This window comes from Musa acuminata, chromosome BXJ1-7 (genome assembly GCF_036884655.1).
Source record: "Musa acuminata AAA Group cultivar baxijiao chromosome BXJ1-7, Cavendish_Baxijiao_AAA, whole genome shotgun sequence".
NCBI classification, from domain to species: Eukaryota; Viridiplantae; Streptophyta; class Magnoliopsida; order Zingiberales; family Musaceae; genus Musa; species Musa acuminata.
Genome location: NC_088333.1, coordinates 11,745,802 through 11,767,213, shown reverse-complemented (window position 1 = coordinate 11,767,213; position 21,412 = coordinate 11,745,802). Strand labels below are relative to the sequence as shown.

The following is a 21,412-nucleotide window of genomic DNA, read 5'->3' as shown; positions in this document are numbered from 1 at the left end:
TGCACAATATTAATGCACTGTTTTCATAGCTTTCCTTTTTCTACAAAGATCCACGTATAATTGTTCGTGCAGCCATCTGCTGTTTGACCGTCTCGAGGACTCGAACGAAGTTTGACTCTCGACGTCGTCACCAAGTGGCATATCTGTACATATATCTGAGGAAAAGAGGTGCGAAGCTTATACGTAGCCGTAGAGATATAATATCAAAGCCTTATCAGGAAAGCTAACAGCACATGGCATGCAGAGAAAAGAACACATTCTTTGTGATGTGGACTCACTAAACAATCAGAATTATATATATTGATCGATTCATCTTCCTCTTCAATTTCACAAGAATAAATTGTTGCGATATCAACTCATGATTGATCATTGGCTGCAAGAGTTGGGACTTTTCCTACTACAGCAGATGTAAGCAGGTGAGGTGTGTTACCGGTCGAAGTGAGAAGGTAGCGTCCTCCATGACTTGATGCAAACTTTTGGGATCGAATCTGGAATGCAGTCAAAGCCTGTGAATGGAGAAGCCGTCGTCTTCTTCCACACAATTGCTGCGGCAGCTGAAAGGTTCCCCAAACTTTTCTGCGCTTCCGTTGACGAGGAGGAAACCGACCTAGTGCTCCAAAACGCTTTTGTCTTCCGTTGACAGCCGCCTTCAATAATGCACCAAGCCACATGAGAGGTCCTCCTCCAAAACCTTAGTTGTATTATCTTCTCAGCACAGTGGCTGCACTGTGCCGTGAGACGTGGCACGAGACGGCACCTTTCTCGCCTCATTTGCCGTGACCGAGACGACAGCAGCAGCTCCGCCACCTGCTGCATCACTGCAGTCACGAGTGCATGCACCAACGGACGGCGATGGGTTAACCACGCATGGAGAGCAGGTCTAGTGCAGCATCAATGCGAGCGTGGGCGGCGGGACAAGTACGATGCTACCGCCACCGCATCAGCCTAGCAAGGACGACGCGGCCGATGAGCAGAAGCAAGCAGCATGGCGTTCATCCCCCTCAAACACGCACGTCCATTTCTAGAGTTTCTAGACGACAAGTCCTGATGTGGGTACAGTACCAGTTTAGGGTTTGGGGGTGATAGTGATCCTTTACATGGTGGTAGAGCAAGCTGGCATGGTTTGGTTTGGTCCTGGATGTCAAGATCGTTCGCCTCTGGTGGGTTGGGTTCTAGCCCTGGCTTCAAAGTCGGATGCTCGTTGGGTTTGACTGCCTATTCCTCGGACACCGATTCCTGTACACAAGTCGGGGTCGGGAAGGAGCTCCTAACCTTGACACCTTCGAAGATCTTGTTAGTATAGGAGTGGCTAGAGAGGGACCTCCTGTCGATGGATCCCTCGAGGGATTTTTATCTTTCCCTTGCGGGAACTGATCGTACTTGGGTTGTTTTATCACCATCGGCGTTGTACTTGATTGGCGTCGTCCCGACCTTTGTGGGACGGCACTGTGCATGGTCGTCGTAGTCCTAGGTTTTGCAGGATGGCGCTATGAATGGTTGGCATTGTCCCGACCTTTGTGGGACGACGTTGTACTTGGTTGGTGTTATCCTGGCCTTCGCGGGACGACGCCGTGCATGGTTGGCGCCATCCCGACCTTTGCGGGACGGTGTGGTGTACGGTCGGTGCCGTCCTGGTTATGGCGGGGCGACGTCGTGTTAAGGGGAATTGTGCTGGGTGGGTGTTGTCTCGTCCTTTGTGGGTCGGCACCATGTCGGCCTTTATGGGTTGACATCATCATGACCTCTCGGGGATGATATTGTGCTTCGTCAGTGCTACCCTGATTATGCAAGAATAGTATTGACTTAGACGTATTGTCTTACATGCTGATATAATTGTGAATAATAATAGGTTCCCAATATGTGTCCTATCAGGGGCCAACCCTTTCAATGGGTGTCATGCCAACCCAGATGGGTTGGATCACAATGCATACTCCAAATCCGATGTCAAAATTTTGGTCTAATTAGGTTTGTATATCTTCAATTATAATTACCAAGAGTCAACAGCCCCATCCCTTTCTCCTGATGATAATTACCGAAGACGACGCTCGAGTCGTTCCCATCACACATAATGTGTGTGCGCCCCATGGATACGTTGAAACCTACATCAGTTTCATGTGGACCCCTGTGTTTTGTCGTCCTTTTGCGGCTCTGTGGGGTCAATCTTATAATGCTTTTTATTGGTTTTCCATTACCAAATTGTGTGTGCATATGCATATATCGAACAGCGATTTCACCCTCGCGAGTACCAGTGCGTTGATTGGTTGGAGTCTGTGTCGCCCACGCCTCCGACGGGGGAGTCATTCGCTATGAGGAATGCGTAGCTCCACGTGCCAGTACTGCGGTTCTATACGTCGGTCACTCCGGGGCCACGTGTTGCGTTTGGGAGATCGGTCGAAACGTCTTGACCTCCGCACACCCGCGCTGCGGATCCCACGCCACCCACCATCGGGTCGTCATCCCATACGCCAGGACACGTGGCCAACGGTGGCCGCGCCCTCGTGCCGCGGAGACCGAGGTCGACCCCTGCGTCCACGACGAGATGGCCAAGCGCACCACCTCGCCGACTCCCCGTGTGTCCCCGGCGTCACTGAAAAGGCAACGCTTCTTCGTCACGTGTCCCGTTCTCCTGCTTCCCGGATCTGGTGGCCCCCTCGTCAGTCTCTCATTTTGTCGAATAACAGTGCAGGTCCGGCGCGCGGGTAACGAATGGCGAGGATGGAAACAATCTCCTTTAATGCAAATCCATTGGCCGCAAACCGGGAATCGTGGAACAGCGGGCAGCAGCCGGTGAATCACCATCAGACGGCTCTGTGTCGCCCACGTTTCGGTATGCAACTCCCGATTAGATTCCTCGGGATTTATTTTCTTAATAATAATAATAACAATAAAATATATTATTACCTTTAACTGTTTGCCTTCGTGCGGGAAGCAATAAATTACATCGCAGACAAGAAGAAGGTGGACCAAAAGGCAAGGCAAGCAAACCACTATTTCTCGAGCTCGGCCACCCTTTCCAACTCCATCTCCATCTCCCTCTCCCTCTGCTTCGCCTTTTCTTTTGCCTCCCACAGTAGCAGGATTTTGATAAGGCAAGCCTCTGCCGCCTCTGTCTCTGCCTCCTCTTGCTCCGCTGCCGGATTTGGGGCCGCCAACCTTTGTTTCCGTCTGGTCTGACTCTTTCCTTGATCGTAAAGTTGCCTTCTTTGGATCGTTCCATGGTTCTTGATGGTGGATGAAATCAGTTCATGAGGATATAGGGCTGAACACTTCGTTTCTTACATATTTTCTGTCTTCCTCGATATATACCTCCATCCTGTTATTTGTGTTTTGATTGATCCTTTTTCTTTGACTGCTTCGCTGTTCATGTTAAGGATCTTATTTCGTAGAACTGCAGATTTTGGTTCGTGTCAAATTAAGTCTGTGGTAGCTTTAGTTCCGTAAAAGTTAGAGATTGGCAGCTATCCGGAATCAACTGGTGGCATTCCACCAGCATTTCACCGAACTCTGGTTCTTCGTATAACCCTTGACGAGAAATTAGGATTTGTAGATCTTATTCTGGTTGCTGGACTGTAAGAAGGGTTAGTACCAGGTGATTACTTAGGGTTTATCTTGATCTAAATTTAGGTAGTGTAGAAGATATCTGGTTCAATGGTTATGGATTCTGGGCTCCGTGAATTGTCCGGCATGATGAGCGGACTGAGTTATGATGATTTCTATTCCGATCAAAACATTTTCCGGGCTATTGGGTTAGGAGAGTCGCAGCCCTTTCTAGGGCATGTTAACTATGTAGACTTGGCACAAATGTCTTCCCTGACCAACCAAAGTAGCTATCCGACATCCATTAGCACAAGTGTCGAGGGTGATAATCCAGAAGATAGTGATATCTTCTACTCGGACATCGCCCTAAACTACATAAGCCGAATGCTTCTGGAGGAGGATATAGATGAGAAGGTTAGTACTTACAAAGAAGACTCAGCCCTTCGAGCTGCGGTGAAACCCTTCTATGACATCCTTGGCCAAAAGTACCCACCATCCCCTGATCGGCCACTGTTCGATGGTCACCATTGTTCAGGGAGCCCTGATGAGAGAAGCAATGATCGGTATGGGAATCTCTATAGAGGTGGTGCCAGTAGTAGCAGCAGGGTTGCAGACAATAGCTCCGTCTGTGATTCTTCGGATTACCAACAGTCACTCACTTGCCCGGGTTCTGTTGATTATTCACCTCAGACTCCATCTAGCTCCTATAACAGCATCAGTAGCATAGAGGAGCCGTTTAATAATGTGACCATATCTCCTAATTTGTTTTTCGGAAGCATGCCGACCTGGCATTTCAAGAGAGGAGTCGAAGAAGCACGCAAGTTCCTTCCCAGCAATGATAAATTGTTTATCAACTTAGAGTCTAATGGTGTTTCATCGGTTCAGATACCAAAAAGAGATGGTAAACTGTGCAATAGCAAGGGGAAGGTGGAGAAAACAATTTCGTCAAATGGTTCCAGAGTTCGGAAGAATCCAAACATGGAGGACTTGGATTTGACAGAGGGGAGGAACAATAAACAGTCGGCTGTTTCATCTGATGGAGAAGTCAGGTCTGAAATGTTTGACATGGTTTTGCTTTATCAGGGAGATAAATGCTCTAAGAAGATGTCTGATCTACGGGAAGCAATGCAGAATGAGGCAAGCAAAAGTGCCCAGAATGTTCCAACAAAGGGTTCAAGTGGTGGCAAGACACGACGAAAGAAGCAAACAAAGAAAGAGGTGGTGGATCTCAGAACTCTTCTCATCCTGTGTGCGCAAGCTGTGGCAGTTGATGACAGGCGAACCGCTAATGAACTGCTGAAGCAAATTAGACAGCACTCTTCACCTAATGGAGATGGGTCTCAGAGGTTGGCACATTGCTTTGCGGACGGTCTTGAGGCTCGCTTAGCTGGCATGGGAAGTCAGATCTATCAGGCTCTTGTGGCAAAGAGGACCACCGCAACCGATATATTGAAGGCTTATCATTTGTATCTTGCAGCATGTCCGTTCAAGAGGATTTCACATTTTTTCTCTAATCAGACGATACTTAATCTGGCAGAGAAGGCATCAAAGGTTCATATCATTGATTTTGGCATCTATTTTGGGTTTCAGTGGCCATGCCTTATCCAGCGTCTCGCCACTAGGGAGGGTGGCCCACCAAAATTGCGAATAACTGGTATCGATGTGCCTCAGCCAGGTTTCCGTCCCACAGAGAGAATTGAAGAGACAGGGCAAAGGCTGGCAGCTTATGCAAAAGGTTTTAATGTTCCTTTCGAGTATCAGGCCATTGCCTCTAAATGGGAGAGCATTCGGGTTGAGGATCTTCACATTGCTAAAGATGAGGTTGTGGTGGTCAACTGTTTGTACCGCTTCAGGAATCTCATTGATGAGACTGTCATTGTGGATAGTCCCAGGAATCGGGTCCTCAACACAATTAGGAAGATGAACCCAGATGCTTTCATCCATGGAGTCGTAAATGGATCATACAGTGCCCCCTTCTTTGTAACACGCTTCCGAGAGGCTCTCTTCCACTTCTCTGCTTTGTTTGACATGCTTGAAACGAATGTGCCGCGCGACGATGAACAAAGGTTATTGATCGAGAAGGATCTCTTTGGAAGGGAGGCTCTTAATGTTATAGCATGTGAAGGCTCAGAAAGGGTCGAGAGACCTGAGACATACAAGCAGTGGCAGGTCAGGAACCTCAGGGCTGGGTTTGTGCAGCTTCCGCTGGACCCCGACATCATGAAGAAAGCCAATGATAAGGTGAAGAGCTGCTATCACAAGGATTTCGTTATCGATGAAGATAGCCGATGGTTGATTCAGGGATGGAAGGGAAGGATCACTTATGCCATATCCGCATGGAAGCCTACTGAAGCTTAGTGTAACCTTTCGGTCATTGCCGTAAAAGTTAAACATGCTTCCAGGCAATTGGTCCTGATTCATCTAACCAATCTCTGATGAGGTACATCTATCTATCTGTAATCAGGTTTCTCTTGTCATCATGTATTCTAAATATCAACATGTTGACTAATCATATAATCTTTGGCTTGCGTGATGCAGGCAGATGGGACCGGACTTCTGTCCCAGAGATCGGCATTTGTTGGCAAAGAAGTCATGAAAATTTTGGACTGCAAAGGAAGTGATGTTAGGAGCTGCCGACAACAACAAGAGGGTACTGAAATCTTCTGGTTTGCAGCCAACAAACACAACAAAGAATACGTTTGTGGGTTTGCAAGAATTTTATGTATTTGAACTATCGAAATTAACAATCAAATGAAGTAGCCATTTTAAGTTCAGATTTCTGGCACATCTGGTGAAAGCTTATCCACCAGCTTATTACATGTAGTACTTTGTCTGATGGGTCCATCGTTGTCCAAAGCTTCTGCGTCTCCTCCTTCCTGTGTCAGCCACTCCGCTCCCTGCATTGTTCTGCAGCACATTGTACGACTGCGTCTTGATGGCAGCAGCACGCGGATGTGGTCTTCTAGTGTGAATTGTTTCTTGCATTGCTTCAAGCTAGTCTTTGTAACAGTCAACGTATCGTCGTTCTTGTTGGTTTAATTGATGGGGTCGATGACTTACTAGCGTACATGCGGACAGAGGTACGCATAGATGTACATATGCGGCCGCCCAATCATTGAGGCTCTCGAATCATTTTAATTTTAAGGTATTAAGATGAGAAACTTAATTGACAGTTACGGGTCGAGTCGAACCAGGTTAAAACCCTACACGCACGCGTGCCTGGTTCGTGTGGGGGAGACGAGGAGGATAAGCTCGTTTGGAGTCCCGACTTCTCTCCCCTGCTCGGTCTCGTCTTACCCGATGGGAACTACCGCTCGCTTCCTCCACTTCCCTCCTCCCCTCCCTTCTCCTACCCGGCCCAAACCCCGACCCCTCTTCTCCCTCCTCCGCCCTTCCCTCGCCCTCTCTCCCAACTCTCCCCTCCCGCACAAGTTCCCATCGCTCAATCTCTCTCTCGGACCCAACCACAAACACCTTGCCCTCCCTCCCCAAGCCCTCTCCAAAACCTCCTCTCTCCCGCTGCCTCCCTTCGACCTCGACCTCGACCGTGTTACCCCTCTCGCCATCTGCAAGTGGTCCGCGGTCCTCGCCATCGCCATCGCCGCCGTCAAGAAGGCCGTCTCTCTCGTGCTCAACCCCTTCTTCTGGACCTATTTTAGCTGGACCTGGATCTTCTGGCCCTGGATCTCCGCCGCTGCCCTCGCCGCCTATGGCCTCCTCTGCTTCCGCAAGCACTCCCTCGGCCGCGCTTCGATCCTCGAGCAGCTCGCCGTCGTTACCGCCGCCGTCGCCTGGCTCACGGTCGTACCCCCGGCCCACTTCAATGGTTTTCTTGAGGGCTGGCCCGTTGTCCTCTTCTTCGTTTACCACTACTTCTTCTTCTTCGAGTCGTCCGTCCGCCGACGCCTCTACGGTGACCTCTACGCCCGCCCGCACGACACCAAGTGGGACGTCCGCCTCCCCGGCCCTTTCCAGGTCGGCTTCGCGGTCCTCGTGTTGGTCGGTCATTGGCTTGCGGCGTACGAGGGGCCTGAGCTGCACACGATATCCGGCGGGTGGGCCAATGCGGGTGTCTGGGCTCTGGTCGCGGTGACGCTCTTCATGCGGTACCACTCGGTTCTCTATCTGGCGAATTACTCAGAGAAGGTGGTGGTGCCGACGGCGGTGGTGCAGTTCGGCCCCTACAGGTGGGTGCGTCATCCCATCTATGCTTCGACGATGCTGCTGTTCTCACTGCATTGCATCACCCTGCGGGCGCCGCTCAGTTTGCTGTTCCTCGTTGCTGTTTGTCTGGTCTACTACGGGCGGAAGGCAGAGTTTGAGGAAGCGTTGATGGTGGAGTCCTTCGGAGAAAGGTATACAGAGTACATGAACAAGGTCAGATATAGGCTAATCCCTTTTGTTTATTGACTTGTAATTTAGTCTATGACATTTGCTTGGTTCTCTCAATTGAAATTTTGCTCTTTCTAGTTGAGATGTGGTTGATGGTCTCTTGTATTAAACCTTGGTGATCCTAATACTATCATTGCCCTGAGATCATGCAAACTACTCAAGTATTTAAATCTTTCAACAACATTGTGTGAATCATTATCATTAGTCATCTTTTTAATGTTTGAAGGCTTGCTATATAAGTCAGTCTCAGAAGATACCTCCTTTACAGGGTCAATGCTTCCACTCCCACATGCACTTATAAGCTTTAGCTATTTACATCATTTCCCAATACTTATATAAAACTCAGACCGCTTCTCCTAGGAGGGTTTGTGACTGGTTAACAATTGTCACAGCTGCTACACTTGCAACCAAGAAACTTTCTTTGGAATTTCTTTCTCTCTGAGTACATTCTCCAACTCGCATCAAATATTATTATCTTCATTTCTTGTCATTTTTGCTACATACTGGACAAACACACATCTTCTTCAAATGTTAAGGTGTGGTAAGGTGTGATAAGAAGTCACATGGCACATTTGAGTCAAAATGTCCATTCTTTCATGGTCTTGTTCCTCATTCAAAGTCCTGCAAATACCAGGGACTCTATTGGTGCATGTCAGAGTTTCTTTTTGTTAGTCCATATGTAATTCAGAGGATAGCTTCTGCTTCATTAACACTGTGCTAACCAGTGAAAAGTTAGATTCCTTGTTGTTTAAACACATAAATGGTCGAATTTGTTTCTTTTTTGTCATTTATCATGAAAGATAACTCGGCAGTTAGCAGTTGTATACTTCAGTATACATACATCAACCGTTATCTGCCTCTTTATCTTCAGTATATGGAAATATAGATTGCAAAATTAAATTTATTTGGGCATAATGCTATGGGCTCGGTATGTATGTTATTTCCGCGGTGCTGGACGTGGATTCTGTTTGAAATGGATAAGGTGAGGGCATGGATTTGGTTATGTTCCCAACTTTAGGTGATTAGATGGCACTTGTAGGTTTCCAAAGGTGACATGTTGACTTCTATGGTTTTTAATAATTCGAATGCACTTTTTCTGTATGAGGATTAATGCCAAATTCAAGAAGACATACTCCAATGTATGTCTAAGCTGAGGCTTTGTTAATAGCAACCTAGATGCATACTGTATAAAATTACGTTAATATTTGATTAAGATGTGCAAAGACCATTTCTGAGAGGTTAGAAACAAATAAAAATCCATGGGAAGAAGAATTTGGTTATGAGATGATTTTGTCAGAGTCATGGGAAGCATGACAGGATATCTTTGTTGAGGTTATCACCTTCATGCATTGCTGTGACAAACCTAAGGATAATTTGATTTAACTCATTAAGATCTTATTTGCCATTTGAGACAAAAAAAACATAAGGTTGATTGGCATATGAGATAATTAATGCACATTGGTTAATAGGTATCAGATTGTACTATCGTGCATCATGGGGCTTGAACTCATGCATGTAAAAATGGGTTTCAGAAAATCTGAACAAAGTTGATTATTGTACCTTTCACTATGCCAATGATCATAAGCAGTAAAAAATTGCAATCCAAGACTTAAGCTGAATGTTAATGCTAAAGGGTGCTTCCCTGTCACTTGTTCTTTTACCCCAGTTTATTGTGTTTGTGCTTGGTCATCAACTACAATAGTGACCGATTACATTTGCATGTTTGAGTTAATAATCTTTCACTATAATGAACAAAGAAATTGGTCAGATGCTGTCTTTTCTAAATGCATCACAAACCCATATTCAATCCTATAGGATGGATTTTGGGTGTTATATACATGAATTGATGCATTAAACACCATCATAAATTGTTGGGGAACACATTGATCTAATGCAATCAAACATCTAGTTTGTCCAAATCAACTCATGGTATTATGCTCTGAACAAAGGTCATCCCGTATCCATTTCTGCAGAAAAGTATTCGGAGTTACTACTCCAATAGCTAAAATTCCGGAACTTACAGAATTTGTTGAACTATTCAAGTTTCCTAGCAGTCAGCAAGATCTGTGTGGTAAAAATTTTCATTTTTGGGATCTGTCTGATGTTCATTAGCTCGGGATGTGCTTGTATAAAACCATTATGATAATGCATATTTGAATTCCTGTAGACACAAATACATCTGGTGATTTGCATTAAACTTAAACAACATTCTGATATCCTATGTCTCATTGGTGACATCCTAAATGAGATCTGGAGTAACCATATTTTCCATTCTTGGTTCTCAATTGTAATATGTGTGAAGTATTTGATGGAGTTTCTACTTCAATACTGAAAAATCTGGATCCTATACGAGTTGTTGAACTTTTCAAGCCTCTAAGCAGTCAGCAACCTGTGTGATAAGTATTTTCATTGTCGGAATCTGCATGATGTTCATTAGCTTGTGATGTGCTTTGTCTAAAACCATTATATAATGCATATTGGAATTCCTGTAGGATACATAATACATTTAGTGATTTACATCAACATCTTAAGTGAGATCTGGAGTAACCACATTTTACACTCTCAGTTCTCGATGGTAATCTGCAGAGATAGGGGTATAGTGCTTCCTCTACCTCATTGTCACTTGATTCTTGGCTTTATCCTTGCATCTACTAATGTGATACTCACAAGATGCTGGAAAATATACCCACATCAAGGCAGGGAGAGCTGGGGCTCCAAGAAATGGTAGAAGAAGATGGAGGAGATTCATGTGACAAGAGATTGTTGCCATATGAGTAGATGGTTGAGTTGCATGGCTTTCTTACCAGCAAAGGCACAATATCTTCCAGCAGGCCTTGTGATCTCTGCATGACATCCTCATCGAGCCCATGCCGCAAACTGTCATCTGTGGTGTCTTTGCTCTGATCAAGTCCTTCCACCAGGCTTCGTGCTTCAGCCTGTGATTGCTGCATCAACAACATGGATGGGCTGTGCACCGTAGGTTCCGGTGGAACACAATCTGGCACCTCAGTATGAAGGTCAGTGGATTGGAGTTTTGGCTTCTTTGCAGCATGACAGGCAGCAGTGAAGAGATCCTGGGGCCGAGGCAGGAGGAAGTGTGAGGTGTAGTGGAGGTGGAGACCTTCATAGGTTACAATGAGCATCTCTGGATCTTCCAAGGACCTCTCCACTTGCTTCTTGGCATTGCACCTTGGGTTTGTGCACCTGTAGTAACTCCTGTGCTCCAATATAGCAGATTAGATGATTGCTGCTGTCAGTTCAAGTCATCATCCAGATTACTCTTTAAGTTATGAGTTTGCTTTGGGGCAAGGCTTTCAATTCTTGCATGGATATGCATATCATACCTGGAAGCAGGTTACGGACTAAAGCTTGGAGCAGTTGAACATTAATTACAGTGTTCATGGTGTGGCAAAGCAGATACAATGATTCATATTCCTTTTGCTGGAACTAGAAACATGCCTGTGTATGGAATGGGGTGGGTTGCAGACTTAATAACAGGAAACGAAGCATTTAGATGGTGAGATGATGCTTTTTTGTTCATGTTGGAGTTACTTGTGGTACTATTACACATACATCAGTCAGTGGTGGAAGGTGCAAGTTTAAATGATCTGGTGGAATCAGTGAGAAGCGTAGGTGAAGAGGATGGTTTTTCTTGTTTTAGATGAGGATTGAAACCTGGCAGAAGAACCCTAATTACATTCTGGAAATGTCACGGATTTGGGTGGTAGGGACATGCCTGCCATTACGGTAATGGAAGCATTTGGATCTCTCAAGAAATGGAGCTCTTATAGAATGGACTTTATGCAAAGTACTCGAAGCTGATGCTGAAACAGTTGTTTCTTTCTTTCATTCTTCACACTGTCATGGATATTAATCACCTGATGACGGAGGAATTGGGACAACGGATAGCAGGTGAGAGAGTAGATGATCAGAGTATTGTAGAGCTTCAAACAGTATATTATTTCTCGACAGATACTCTCTATGTTATCTCATCGGTACCATTTAGATTTAAAGGTAAATAGCAGAACAGAAGCCAGCAAGTTCTTATGACTTGCGAGAACACCTACCTCGGATTAGGACTGTTCTTGATGGATTTCTGGCCATACTTCCTCCACTTATAACCATCATCGGCGACCCCATTCCCACATATCTTCATCCGAAGTGTGTACTTGCTGTCCATCTTCCCCGTGCTCTTCTCCGGCACAGAAACCCTACAGGAGATTGCATCAGGTCGATGCCTCATTAGACATGGGAAACACTATCAGGTTCCGATTCTGTGCACCTGCAACTGGAATCCCCAGCTCCAAGGGTCGTGGAGAGTGCACTTTCCACGTCGCGGATCGTCGGACCGGAGTAGACAGTGGAGATGAGCTTGTTGACGATGGACGATTCGTGGGAGATGAAGGTAGCGCTCGTCTCATCATCATCATCCTCCTCCAGGAGCTCCCTCATCAGCTCCCCTGCAGAAGAGTCGAGCCAGTTGATATCTGCCTCATCCGGCTCCTCCGTCTGCATCATAAGTTGGTGTGAGAGAAGAGTGACACAGAATGTGGCCTTTTAACGTTGGAAGCCACACAGAATTACTGCTGCTCTTCAACCTCTACAATGACCTTTCCATGTTCTTAAATTGTGGTGTTATGATAAGATTGGATTTCTGGCTGCATGCGTTGTCTTGGTGGAGAGTCAAGAATGGCAATTTAACTAATGCAGGGGTCAACCACTAAAAGGTATGATTTGATAGGCCATTCAACTAATGCATCAACGTCGTTCATGTGTGCCTCAGGATCATCTCATTGTCATGGAAAAGTTGATGAGGTCATTGAATCAGTAGAATGGCGGTCTTGGATGGCATGATGGGTTTCCCTGTATGTGCAGCATCGTCCTAAACCACAGCAGTGGGGTAGGGTTTACTGACTCTTCGCCACCAAGCAACCACCACACTATGGCAAGGCAGGAGTCGGATGTAATTAACTTCTCGCACCTAATCAGACCCTTCCTTCTCCAACAACATAAATCAGTCAGCCCCCACACCGCTGTCCTAAAGTGGCATGCTCTTATGGTGCAAGTACGTGCGCCATTGTTGCATGGGAGTGAGGAAAAAGGATGGGAATGTGGGGGTGGATTTCTTTTACGTGGGTTGAAACTTTCCGTGAAACAAGAAAACAAAAGGACCGGTTGACCAACAGGCTTGAGCGGGGCAGTTTGTGTTGGGGAGCAGAAGTCAAACATACGACATATGAAGCAGGTGGATCATCATCTGCCCTCTGCGGCTGCCTGCAACTGCTCCCACGTCGATCCCATCCCATCCATCCCCTAAGTTGCAGTGGTTGTATAGCATAAGCCACAATGCTCGTCTTTGGAGGTAATCGATTAACTGCGGCATTCACCGGTCTTCATTGATACGCATCGCTTTAAGATTTGCAAACATGTACATGTCATTCGGATACACTCTGATGGTGATGTGATGCACGTCTTCGCATGCGATGCTTTTCGTGAATCTCGACAAAAAAAGAAAAAAGGCATCCTCAATAGAGCTTCTTGAGATGCTATTAAACCAGCCTTACCTCTCGCATCGATTTTATCGTGGCTTGGATTTCTTCATTTTATTTTTCTTACCATATCAATGGTAGAACTTTTGAATGATTTCATTTCAGATAAGATGATCCAGTCTCTTACCTGTTTGTCATTATCTATCAAATCCTCTCTGACCTTCTTAATAAGCTTAAAAGGAAACGAAGAATACCTTTTTCAAATCAAGGGTTTTGACTATTTATTTACGATAGTTTGATTGTTTTTAATACCTATTAGGGTATTTGTCTGTTGAAAGAGAAATAATTAATGGATAATTAATTATATTAATCATATAATTAGTATATATAATGATGATTTCATCATAATTTAAATTATATTATATTAAAATTATATATTTAATAATTTATTTGATATAGTTATGATGGTAAAATAGTTTTAATTATATTTTATTAAAGTTATTTAATACTGTAATTAGTTATTTTAATGATAATTTAATCAAAATTTGATCGATTTTAGATCAATTTAATATCTTTAATACCTATTAGGGTGTTTGACATGTTTATAGTATTGAAAGTGAATTAATTAATTAGGTTATTAGTGTATATAATGATGATTTTATCATCCAGGATCAAAATTATATATTTAATGTGCATGTAACATATTTATGATGATAAAATAGAATTAATTATGTTTTAATAAAATTATTTAATGCTTGATTTTTTATCGATATTTGATGAATTCAATATGTTTATACTTTATAGCTTATTTGATTTAAATTTGGTAAGATCATGACAGCAAAGAAACAACCACATGATAATGCATGGGTTTATGTCTGAAAGATAGATGAGAACTATCATCATTGACAATATAATTTATTGTGACTAGCTTGGCAAGGGTAGAGGAATAACTTGGGTGAATATGCATTTGGTCGACGGGTATCCTGATGTTGCAAAATGCAAGAAAGTTTCGACAGAGATCCATAAATTATTTCAAAGCAAGCTACAACAAATAAAGGAAAATATATTTAAAAAGAAGGTAAGAGTTGAGGAAGAATATTATAGGGCTACGTAGAAACGAGTTTATAATCAGTATGAGGGTTACGACGATCAAGTCGACTCGGATCTCACAATTGGGATTTGTGGATCATTGGAGCATCAGTATATGATCGATAAAGCAATGAGGCATCGACGACCAAATTCACAATTGGAGCATAATAATGGTAGTGGAATTCAGAGGTCGACCAGTATGAGGCAGCCAACTGCTCCTCGTTAGTTAGGCTGAACTAGTAGCATAAGGTATGATAGACTTTGTGGTTTTATGAGAAGGCTTGGTAGGAGGTCCGCACCAGATATTGTTGATATTAATCCATAAGCCTATCCCCCACAAACAGTGAAACAAACACGAATTGACGATGTATACATAAAAGAAAAGAAGTTGGATATTAGGAAGATAATTTCAAAATGGTTCTAACTTCCATAGGATTCCAGACAACACAGCCCAAGGTCTATATTATCAGAGCATGGTCTCTTCTATTTAAAAATCTAGCACGGAGATCCAACCTTTAACATCGAGAGAGATTTACGATATGTACTTAGATGAGGAGGTGGCAGAACCGAAGGATTGGATCAAATCTTTCAAGAGGTAATAAGACAAATATGAGGTGATACTGATGTGTGACAGTTGGATATGACCAACAAGAATGAGTATTAACTTTCTTGTTTATTGCAACAGAAGAGTGGTGTTTCATAAGTTAATTAATGCTTCTGAAAAGATACAAGATATAAACTACATTGAGAGCTTGATGGATACTATAGTAGAAAAGATATTGTCCAAATAATAATCGATAATAGAGTGAATTTCAGAAAGGCTAGTTTGTAATTGATAGAAAAAAGAAAAACTTTATTTTGGACTTGCAACTCATTGCATATATATAATACTGAAGGATATTGGTGAGCTAGACACAGTCAAAAATTGTATAGCTCAAGCACAATCAATTATAAAGTTATATATAATCATCATTTGGTCCATACTTTAATACAAAGTATGTAAATGGTAAGATACTATGACCTGGAAGTACTTAGTTTACTGCTAATTTTATTACATTAAAGTCATTACAATAAAAAAGATATGACTTGAAGGCAATAGTCACCTCACAAGAGTGGTCTGATTTTAGATATTCGAGAGATTGAGTGATGGAAAGAAGATAAAAAAGTCTATTCTTTCCTCTAGATTTTGGGAGTCCACGACAAAAATCATAAAAGGTGTGGAACCACTTTATATTATTCTCCATAAGGTCGATATGGACAAGCATCTATAGATACTATATCTTAAATATATGTTGATTTTAGTAAGAGAGAATGTCTGAAAAGTATTCAAAGATGATTTTAAGTCCAACCAATACGTATGGATCATTGACCGTCGGACCGAAATTCATGTGGATGAAGATATTCGTAATGTAAGTAAATTCATATTCAGAATAATTTAATTTATTATTTTTAGATAATAAAAAATCATACTAATAAAATTATGTCTTGTAGTATATTATCTAAACTCGACAATTCAATATCGGTATGCTCTTAGAACGCATAATGATTTACTAATAATACTACGAAATATTATATTTCGGCTCTTGCCAAACACTACTGATGCAACCGATGCTCTTATGGATGGTCGATTATTTAGAGAAATAGTTGGTTCATTATCCGACGTTATAGTTGTATCGTGTCATTACACTATGGATCCTGGTAAGAAAAAGTTACACATATTGATTATCAATTATATTTAATATTAAATATTTATAATATTAATAAAATTTTATTTATATCTTCTTGCAGTCCAGTGGTGGCTACAATTTGGAGGTGATGCACCATATTTAAGGAAGGTTGTTATTCGTGTACTTTCACAGACGACAACATCTAGTGGTTGCGAACGTAATTGGTCAACGTTTGTATTGATTCACACAAAAGTCCACAACAAACTCTCATATAGATGATTAGAGAAACTCGTATATGTCTATTATAACATACGACTAAGATTGCGATGTGCTGAGATGGATAAGAAGCCAGAAGAATCATATATTGATCCCATCGACCTCCAATTCTATAATGAAGATTCAGAGTCGATGTTAGATTGGATTGAAGCGGTAGAGAACTAAGAAGATTATCTACTTGATGAGTTAGAAGATCCTCATCGTCCTTCGCGTTTTATCATTGAAGTAATAGAAGAAGAAGAAGCACAACTCCAACAGGTAGAAAATCTCCCTCAATCACAACGTGACAAGAGTCAAACAACATAGAGTCAAACTGCTTGAGGAACTACAAACACCCAACGATCATAGTCATCCACCCAACGTGTAAAGGCATAGGGGAAGGCAGTAGCATTAGTTGCATCGTTAGAAAGAATCAAGTCGGATGATGAGACACCTTCACAATCACATTCAACAACTTGCTCGGTTCATAGATATGATAGTAACACGGATAGTAGTGCCTCGACGGATGATGGTGATGATGTCGGGCAGTCATTAGTCTCGTCTACACAACTTTAGGGTGGTGCATGAATCGAGGAGCAATATTTTACATATGCCACCTAAGATTCAAATCATGAAACTCGACAAGGTACTAGTTAAGTTTATGTACGGAAGGGGAAGGGGAAGGCAGTGGATGAATTTGAGTAGATACGACAGAGCCTATATGATGTAGATACAGAAAGAAGCTCATCGTATTCACAACCATCATATTATGGAGAATCATATGGGCAACAATAGTACGATGATAGTTGGTCATCCTTCTTTGAGCAATAGTATGATATAGAGCAGTAAATAATAACAAAAATAGAAGCTCTAACATTTACCAATATATGCCTCAGGAGCTACCTTGGACAAATGTGATTTATGACGATGAGCCTACGATCATCATCATACTGATACATCAATGACATACGGTGTCTTAATACACTGTATCGTGAGATCAATTTTATGATTGAGTCCAACAAACATATTATATTGATATGTAGATGTATATGATCGAAGAACCCGATCCACCACCCGTGGAGGCTCGTCGTTTGTTTTGGTGGTAAAATTAGTAATCAGGTATATCTACATATATGATTATTTAATTTATTTAAATTTTAGAGTTTATATTATAATAAAATAATCTAATAATTTAAGTAATTTTTCTATAGATATTTCAATATTTACATAAGGATAATTCATAACAAACTGAAATATGAACCTTACACAAGATTATTCCTCGAAGTCCAAAAAAGATACATGATACTATTCTTATATAATTTATATTGATTTTGCTAAATCTATACTATTACTATATTTATTTCTACTTTAAAAACTCTATCTTTAACTTTTTTTTTGAAGGATTTTACACCTAAATTAGGTATATCGTTCAGTACGCCTTGACATATCGCTCAATATACGATACCGTACCGTATCAAGCAAAGCTCGTAACATCGATACGGTATGATATTTCAATTAGAACCAATATATTTTTTTAATTAAAACATTGTTAAGGCTTTAGAAACCTTCAATGTGTACTAGTATCAAGATTATATTTTGTTTAGATCCGTAAATCTATTATATTTTGTTTAAATGTTGTGATCCCACCACTAAGCATAAATCTATAACTTTTTATGAATTCAAGAGGTGGATGTCCCTTGAAATATCTTGTTGTTTTATGTCCCGAATAGTTTATAAAATAGTTATCAATAAATGATAATTAATAAAATCACCCAAAAGACCCAAGGATGGTACAGTGGTTATGTTTCACGGGCTGAAAAATCTATTTTAATCAATTCGATCATTAATATTATTCCTACTAAAACTTTGCTCACTTCTAGCATGGCTAACAAAGTGCTTAGTAGAACCTGTTTGATTAGAGTTTGGGTGGTTTAGGAACTATGAATATTCATGCTTTTGAGAACACCATCAATGCCAAAAGAGCTCTTTCCTTGCTGAATAATGATACTTCTTTATATGGTTTCTAGAATAATAATGCCAGTATAGTTGTCTGAACCCTAAGATGGACGAAGACAAAACCTTTAGCGTTGTTAGGACCATGAGTCATTTTGTAATATTCTAGATTAATAATACTAGTATATGAAATGAACATTGATTGGGTTAGCAATATACCTGTTTATGCATGGCCTACTTACATTAATTAATGTTCTAAAAATAAGAAACTTTCAACAGGTGACCGAGTTCTTAGAAGATAATTAACGAAAAATTCATGTCTTGAATCAATTGTTCCATCCTATCTTGGTAGCTAAGATGTTAAACATTCATAATCCCTTAAAATCCAATGGACACTCATTCCTTCATACATGTATATGGCAAAAAATGCATATTAATTGATGAAAAAGAATACTTATCTCGATTAAGGATAGAGAGGATAGATTGATGACTCAGTTAAGAGGCAATTTGGAATCTCGGTACTCCATCAAAGTTAAATTAAAAAAAACTTCTCTAAATTTTCACATAGGTCAAATATTTTCGAAACATATTACACCAAACATGCATTATTTGATTCCTCCTTTGCCTAAGAATTTTGAAATTTATTGTAGCTAAAAACAAATATTACTTTTAACATTGGCAATGGTTGGTGGCGAGACCATTAAATTGATGTAAGCATAAAAATTATGATTATATTATTGTTATATAAAAAAAATTAATATCAGAATTGAAATCAAATAATAATATATTATGATTAAGATTATGTACCTTTGGATGTTATTCAAAAAATCTTTATCTAATATATAAATATATCATTTAGCGCTTCCGTTTAGCTTAACTATGATAAGAGTATATTCTGAGTTGAAGTTAATAATAGTAGACCCTTATATAAATCTATTTTAATATTTTTTTCACTTATATAATGTGGTACTCAATTGGGGAGTTAATAGTATGCATTTTCTTTCATGTTATTAAATCGGGGGATAAATTTAGTACCTATGTCATAGTAATTGTTTCTTGAACATAAGACAAATTTATGTTCTCCTCCACATATACCTAATACAAGTATAAGCTCCTCCACATATACCTAATATAAGCAGAAGCATGGAAGGATGATGCTGTAATCTTGGCTGGCTACATCGAGAAGGTGTAACAAAGAGGAAGGCTATCCATACATGTGTATTAGTATTATACATGTCTTCAAACCTCACAACAGGAACAGGAATATGCAGTACAACATCTCAAAGTCAAAAGCGTACTACACAACTCCAAGTTAGAACAATTCGATCGATGATAAAAATGCATGAGTTGGAATCATGTACGCCCCCATATACCTCATATAAGCCAACACAGAGCCAATCTGCTATGCGAGCAAGGCAGCAATCTGTCATGGCGTCGACCACCATGAAAGCTGGACCTCGGTGGGCAATCCTGCTAGCGCTTCTCCTCCCCTTGCTGTCTTCCCAGGTCTACGGCCATGGCGGGGGCGACGACACCGACTCCGGTGATCAGCCGGTCAACCTGCGCGCTAAGGGCTTGGTCGCCGTCAAGATATGGTGCCTCGTGATCCTCCTCGTCAGCACCTTCGCCGGCGGGGTGTCGCCCTACTTCTTCCGGTGGAACGAGAGCTTCCTGCTGATGGGGACCCAGTTCGCCGGAGGCGTCTTCTTGGGCACCTCCCTCATGCACTTCCTGGCCGACGCCAGCAGCACCTTCATGGACCGCACGTCCAACCCCTACCCTTTCGCCTTCATGCTCGCCTCCGCCGGCTACCTGCTCACCATGCTCGGCGACTGCATCATCATCACGTTGACTCGGGGCGGGACGAAGGAGGAGAAAGTGGAGGCTGAGAGAGGGGGGGACTCTGACGGCCACAGGAACGAGGACGACCCCCATCTCCATCCGTCTTTCCTCAGGACCACATCCTTCGGAGACACACTGCTCCTCATCCTCGCGCTTTGTTTCCACTCTGTGTTCGAGGGGATAGCCATCGGAGTCTCAGGTTGGTGGCACCTCCTCCCGCAACATGGCAACTCCATTCACCCACTGACGTCTAATGCTGTGCTGCATCTTCTTCTTCAGACACAAAGGGCAGCGCATGGAGGAACCTGTGGACGATCAGTCTGCATAAGATCTTCGCCGCTATCGCCATGGGAATTGCACTGCTGAGGATGTTACCCAAGAGGCCGTTCCTGACGACGGTGGCCTACTCGCTGGCCTTCGCCATATCAAGCCCAGTGGGAGTCGGCATCGGGATCGCCATCGACGCCACGACGGAGGGATCAACGGCGGACTGGATATACTGCATCTCCATGGGTCTCGCCTGCGGCGTGTTCATCTACGTGGCCGTCAACCACCTCATAGCCAAGGGATTCAAGCCATACAAGCCAAGTTCCTTGGACACTCCCTTCTTCAAGTTCTTGGCGGTGCTCGCAGGGGTTGGAGTGATAGCTGTGGTGATGATTTGGGATTAATCATGGCGTGTTCGTGTTGTGGTCTCCGTGTTTGTATGTTTTCCTCTCACCGTTGGTTTCTTTGTGTTCGCTCAGCTTTATTGCTCGTTCGTCGGTGCTCATTTCCTCCTATAAGAATGATTCTCTGAATTGTGGATTCGAATAACACATTGGGTTCTGCTTTGTGCCACAATCATCAGATGGGAAGAGTAGTGACGATCGATATCGATTTCTAATATGAACATCTTATCTATGGATCACTACATATAGCCTCGTAATAGTGGCAAAACTAAACTGCTCTAGTACACCGATATGGAGCATTATTTAGCTGAAGGGCTTTATATTAACGAGGGAAGAATAAACATGAATCAACACTGCTTTTGAAACTTTGAGCATTCATTAGGGAGATGAGAACATAAATCAATATCGGTAGGAGTTGTTTTTATGAATAATCGACAAAGGAATTTATTTGTAGGGTTCGGTAAGTATTTCTATGAGTCCTAATCTTATTCAGAACATAAACTCCTTAGAAAATTAG

The 21,412-nt window shown here is 42.3% G+C and overlaps 4 protein-coding genes across 4 annotated transcripts; 3 read left to right on the top strand and 1 right to left on the bottom strand.

The window, feature by feature from the left end:
• Window positions 1-2,955: 2,955 nt before the first annotated feature.
• On the top strand, window positions 2,956-6,311 carry LOC135678844 (scarecrow-like protein 9). The gene is made up of 2 exons (XM_065192053.1): window positions 2,956-5,977; window positions 6,076-6,311. The coding sequence occupies exon 1, from the start codon at window positions 3,649-3,651 to the stop codon at window positions 5,893-5,895; it is 2,247 nt and encodes a 748-aa protein (XP_065048125.1). The 5' UTR covers window positions 2,956-3,648; the 3' UTR covers window positions 5,896-5,977; window positions 6,076-6,311.
• Window positions 6,312-6,761: 450 nt separating this feature from the next.
• On the top strand, window positions 6,762-8,090 carry LOC103991707 (uncharacterized). Its single transcript, XM_009411237.3, has one exon. The coding sequence runs from the start codon at window positions 6,838-6,840 to the stop codon at window positions 7,945-7,947; it is 1,110 nt and encodes a 369-aa protein (XP_009409512.2). The 5' UTR covers window positions 6,762-6,837; the 3' UTR covers window positions 7,948-8,090.
• Window positions 8,091-10,592: 2,502 nt separating this feature from the next.
• LOC135678845 (probable WRKY transcription factor 49) lies at window positions 10,593-12,447 on the bottom strand. The gene is made up of 3 exons (XM_065192054.1): window positions 12,212-12,447; window positions 11,997-12,140; window positions 10,593-11,145 (listed from the first exon to the last, which is right to left on the bottom strand). The coding sequence occupies exons 1-3, from the start codon at window positions 12,445-12,447 to the stop codon at window positions 10,593-10,595; spliced, it is 933 nt and encodes a 310-aa protein (XP_065048126.1).
• Window positions 12,448-19,741: 7,294 nt separating this feature from the next.
• Window positions 19,742-21,040, top strand: LOC135679940 (zinc transporter 1-like). The gene is made up of 2 exons (XM_065193921.1): window positions 19,742-20,423; window positions 20,504-21,040. Exons 1-2 carry the CDS (start codon window positions 19,787-19,789, stop codon window positions 20,893-20,895), a joined length of 1,029 nt encoding a protein of 342 aa, XP_065049993.1. The 5' UTR covers window positions 19,742-19,786; the 3' UTR covers window positions 20,896-21,040.
• The last annotated feature ends 372 nt before the right edge of the window (window positions 21,041-21,412 follow it).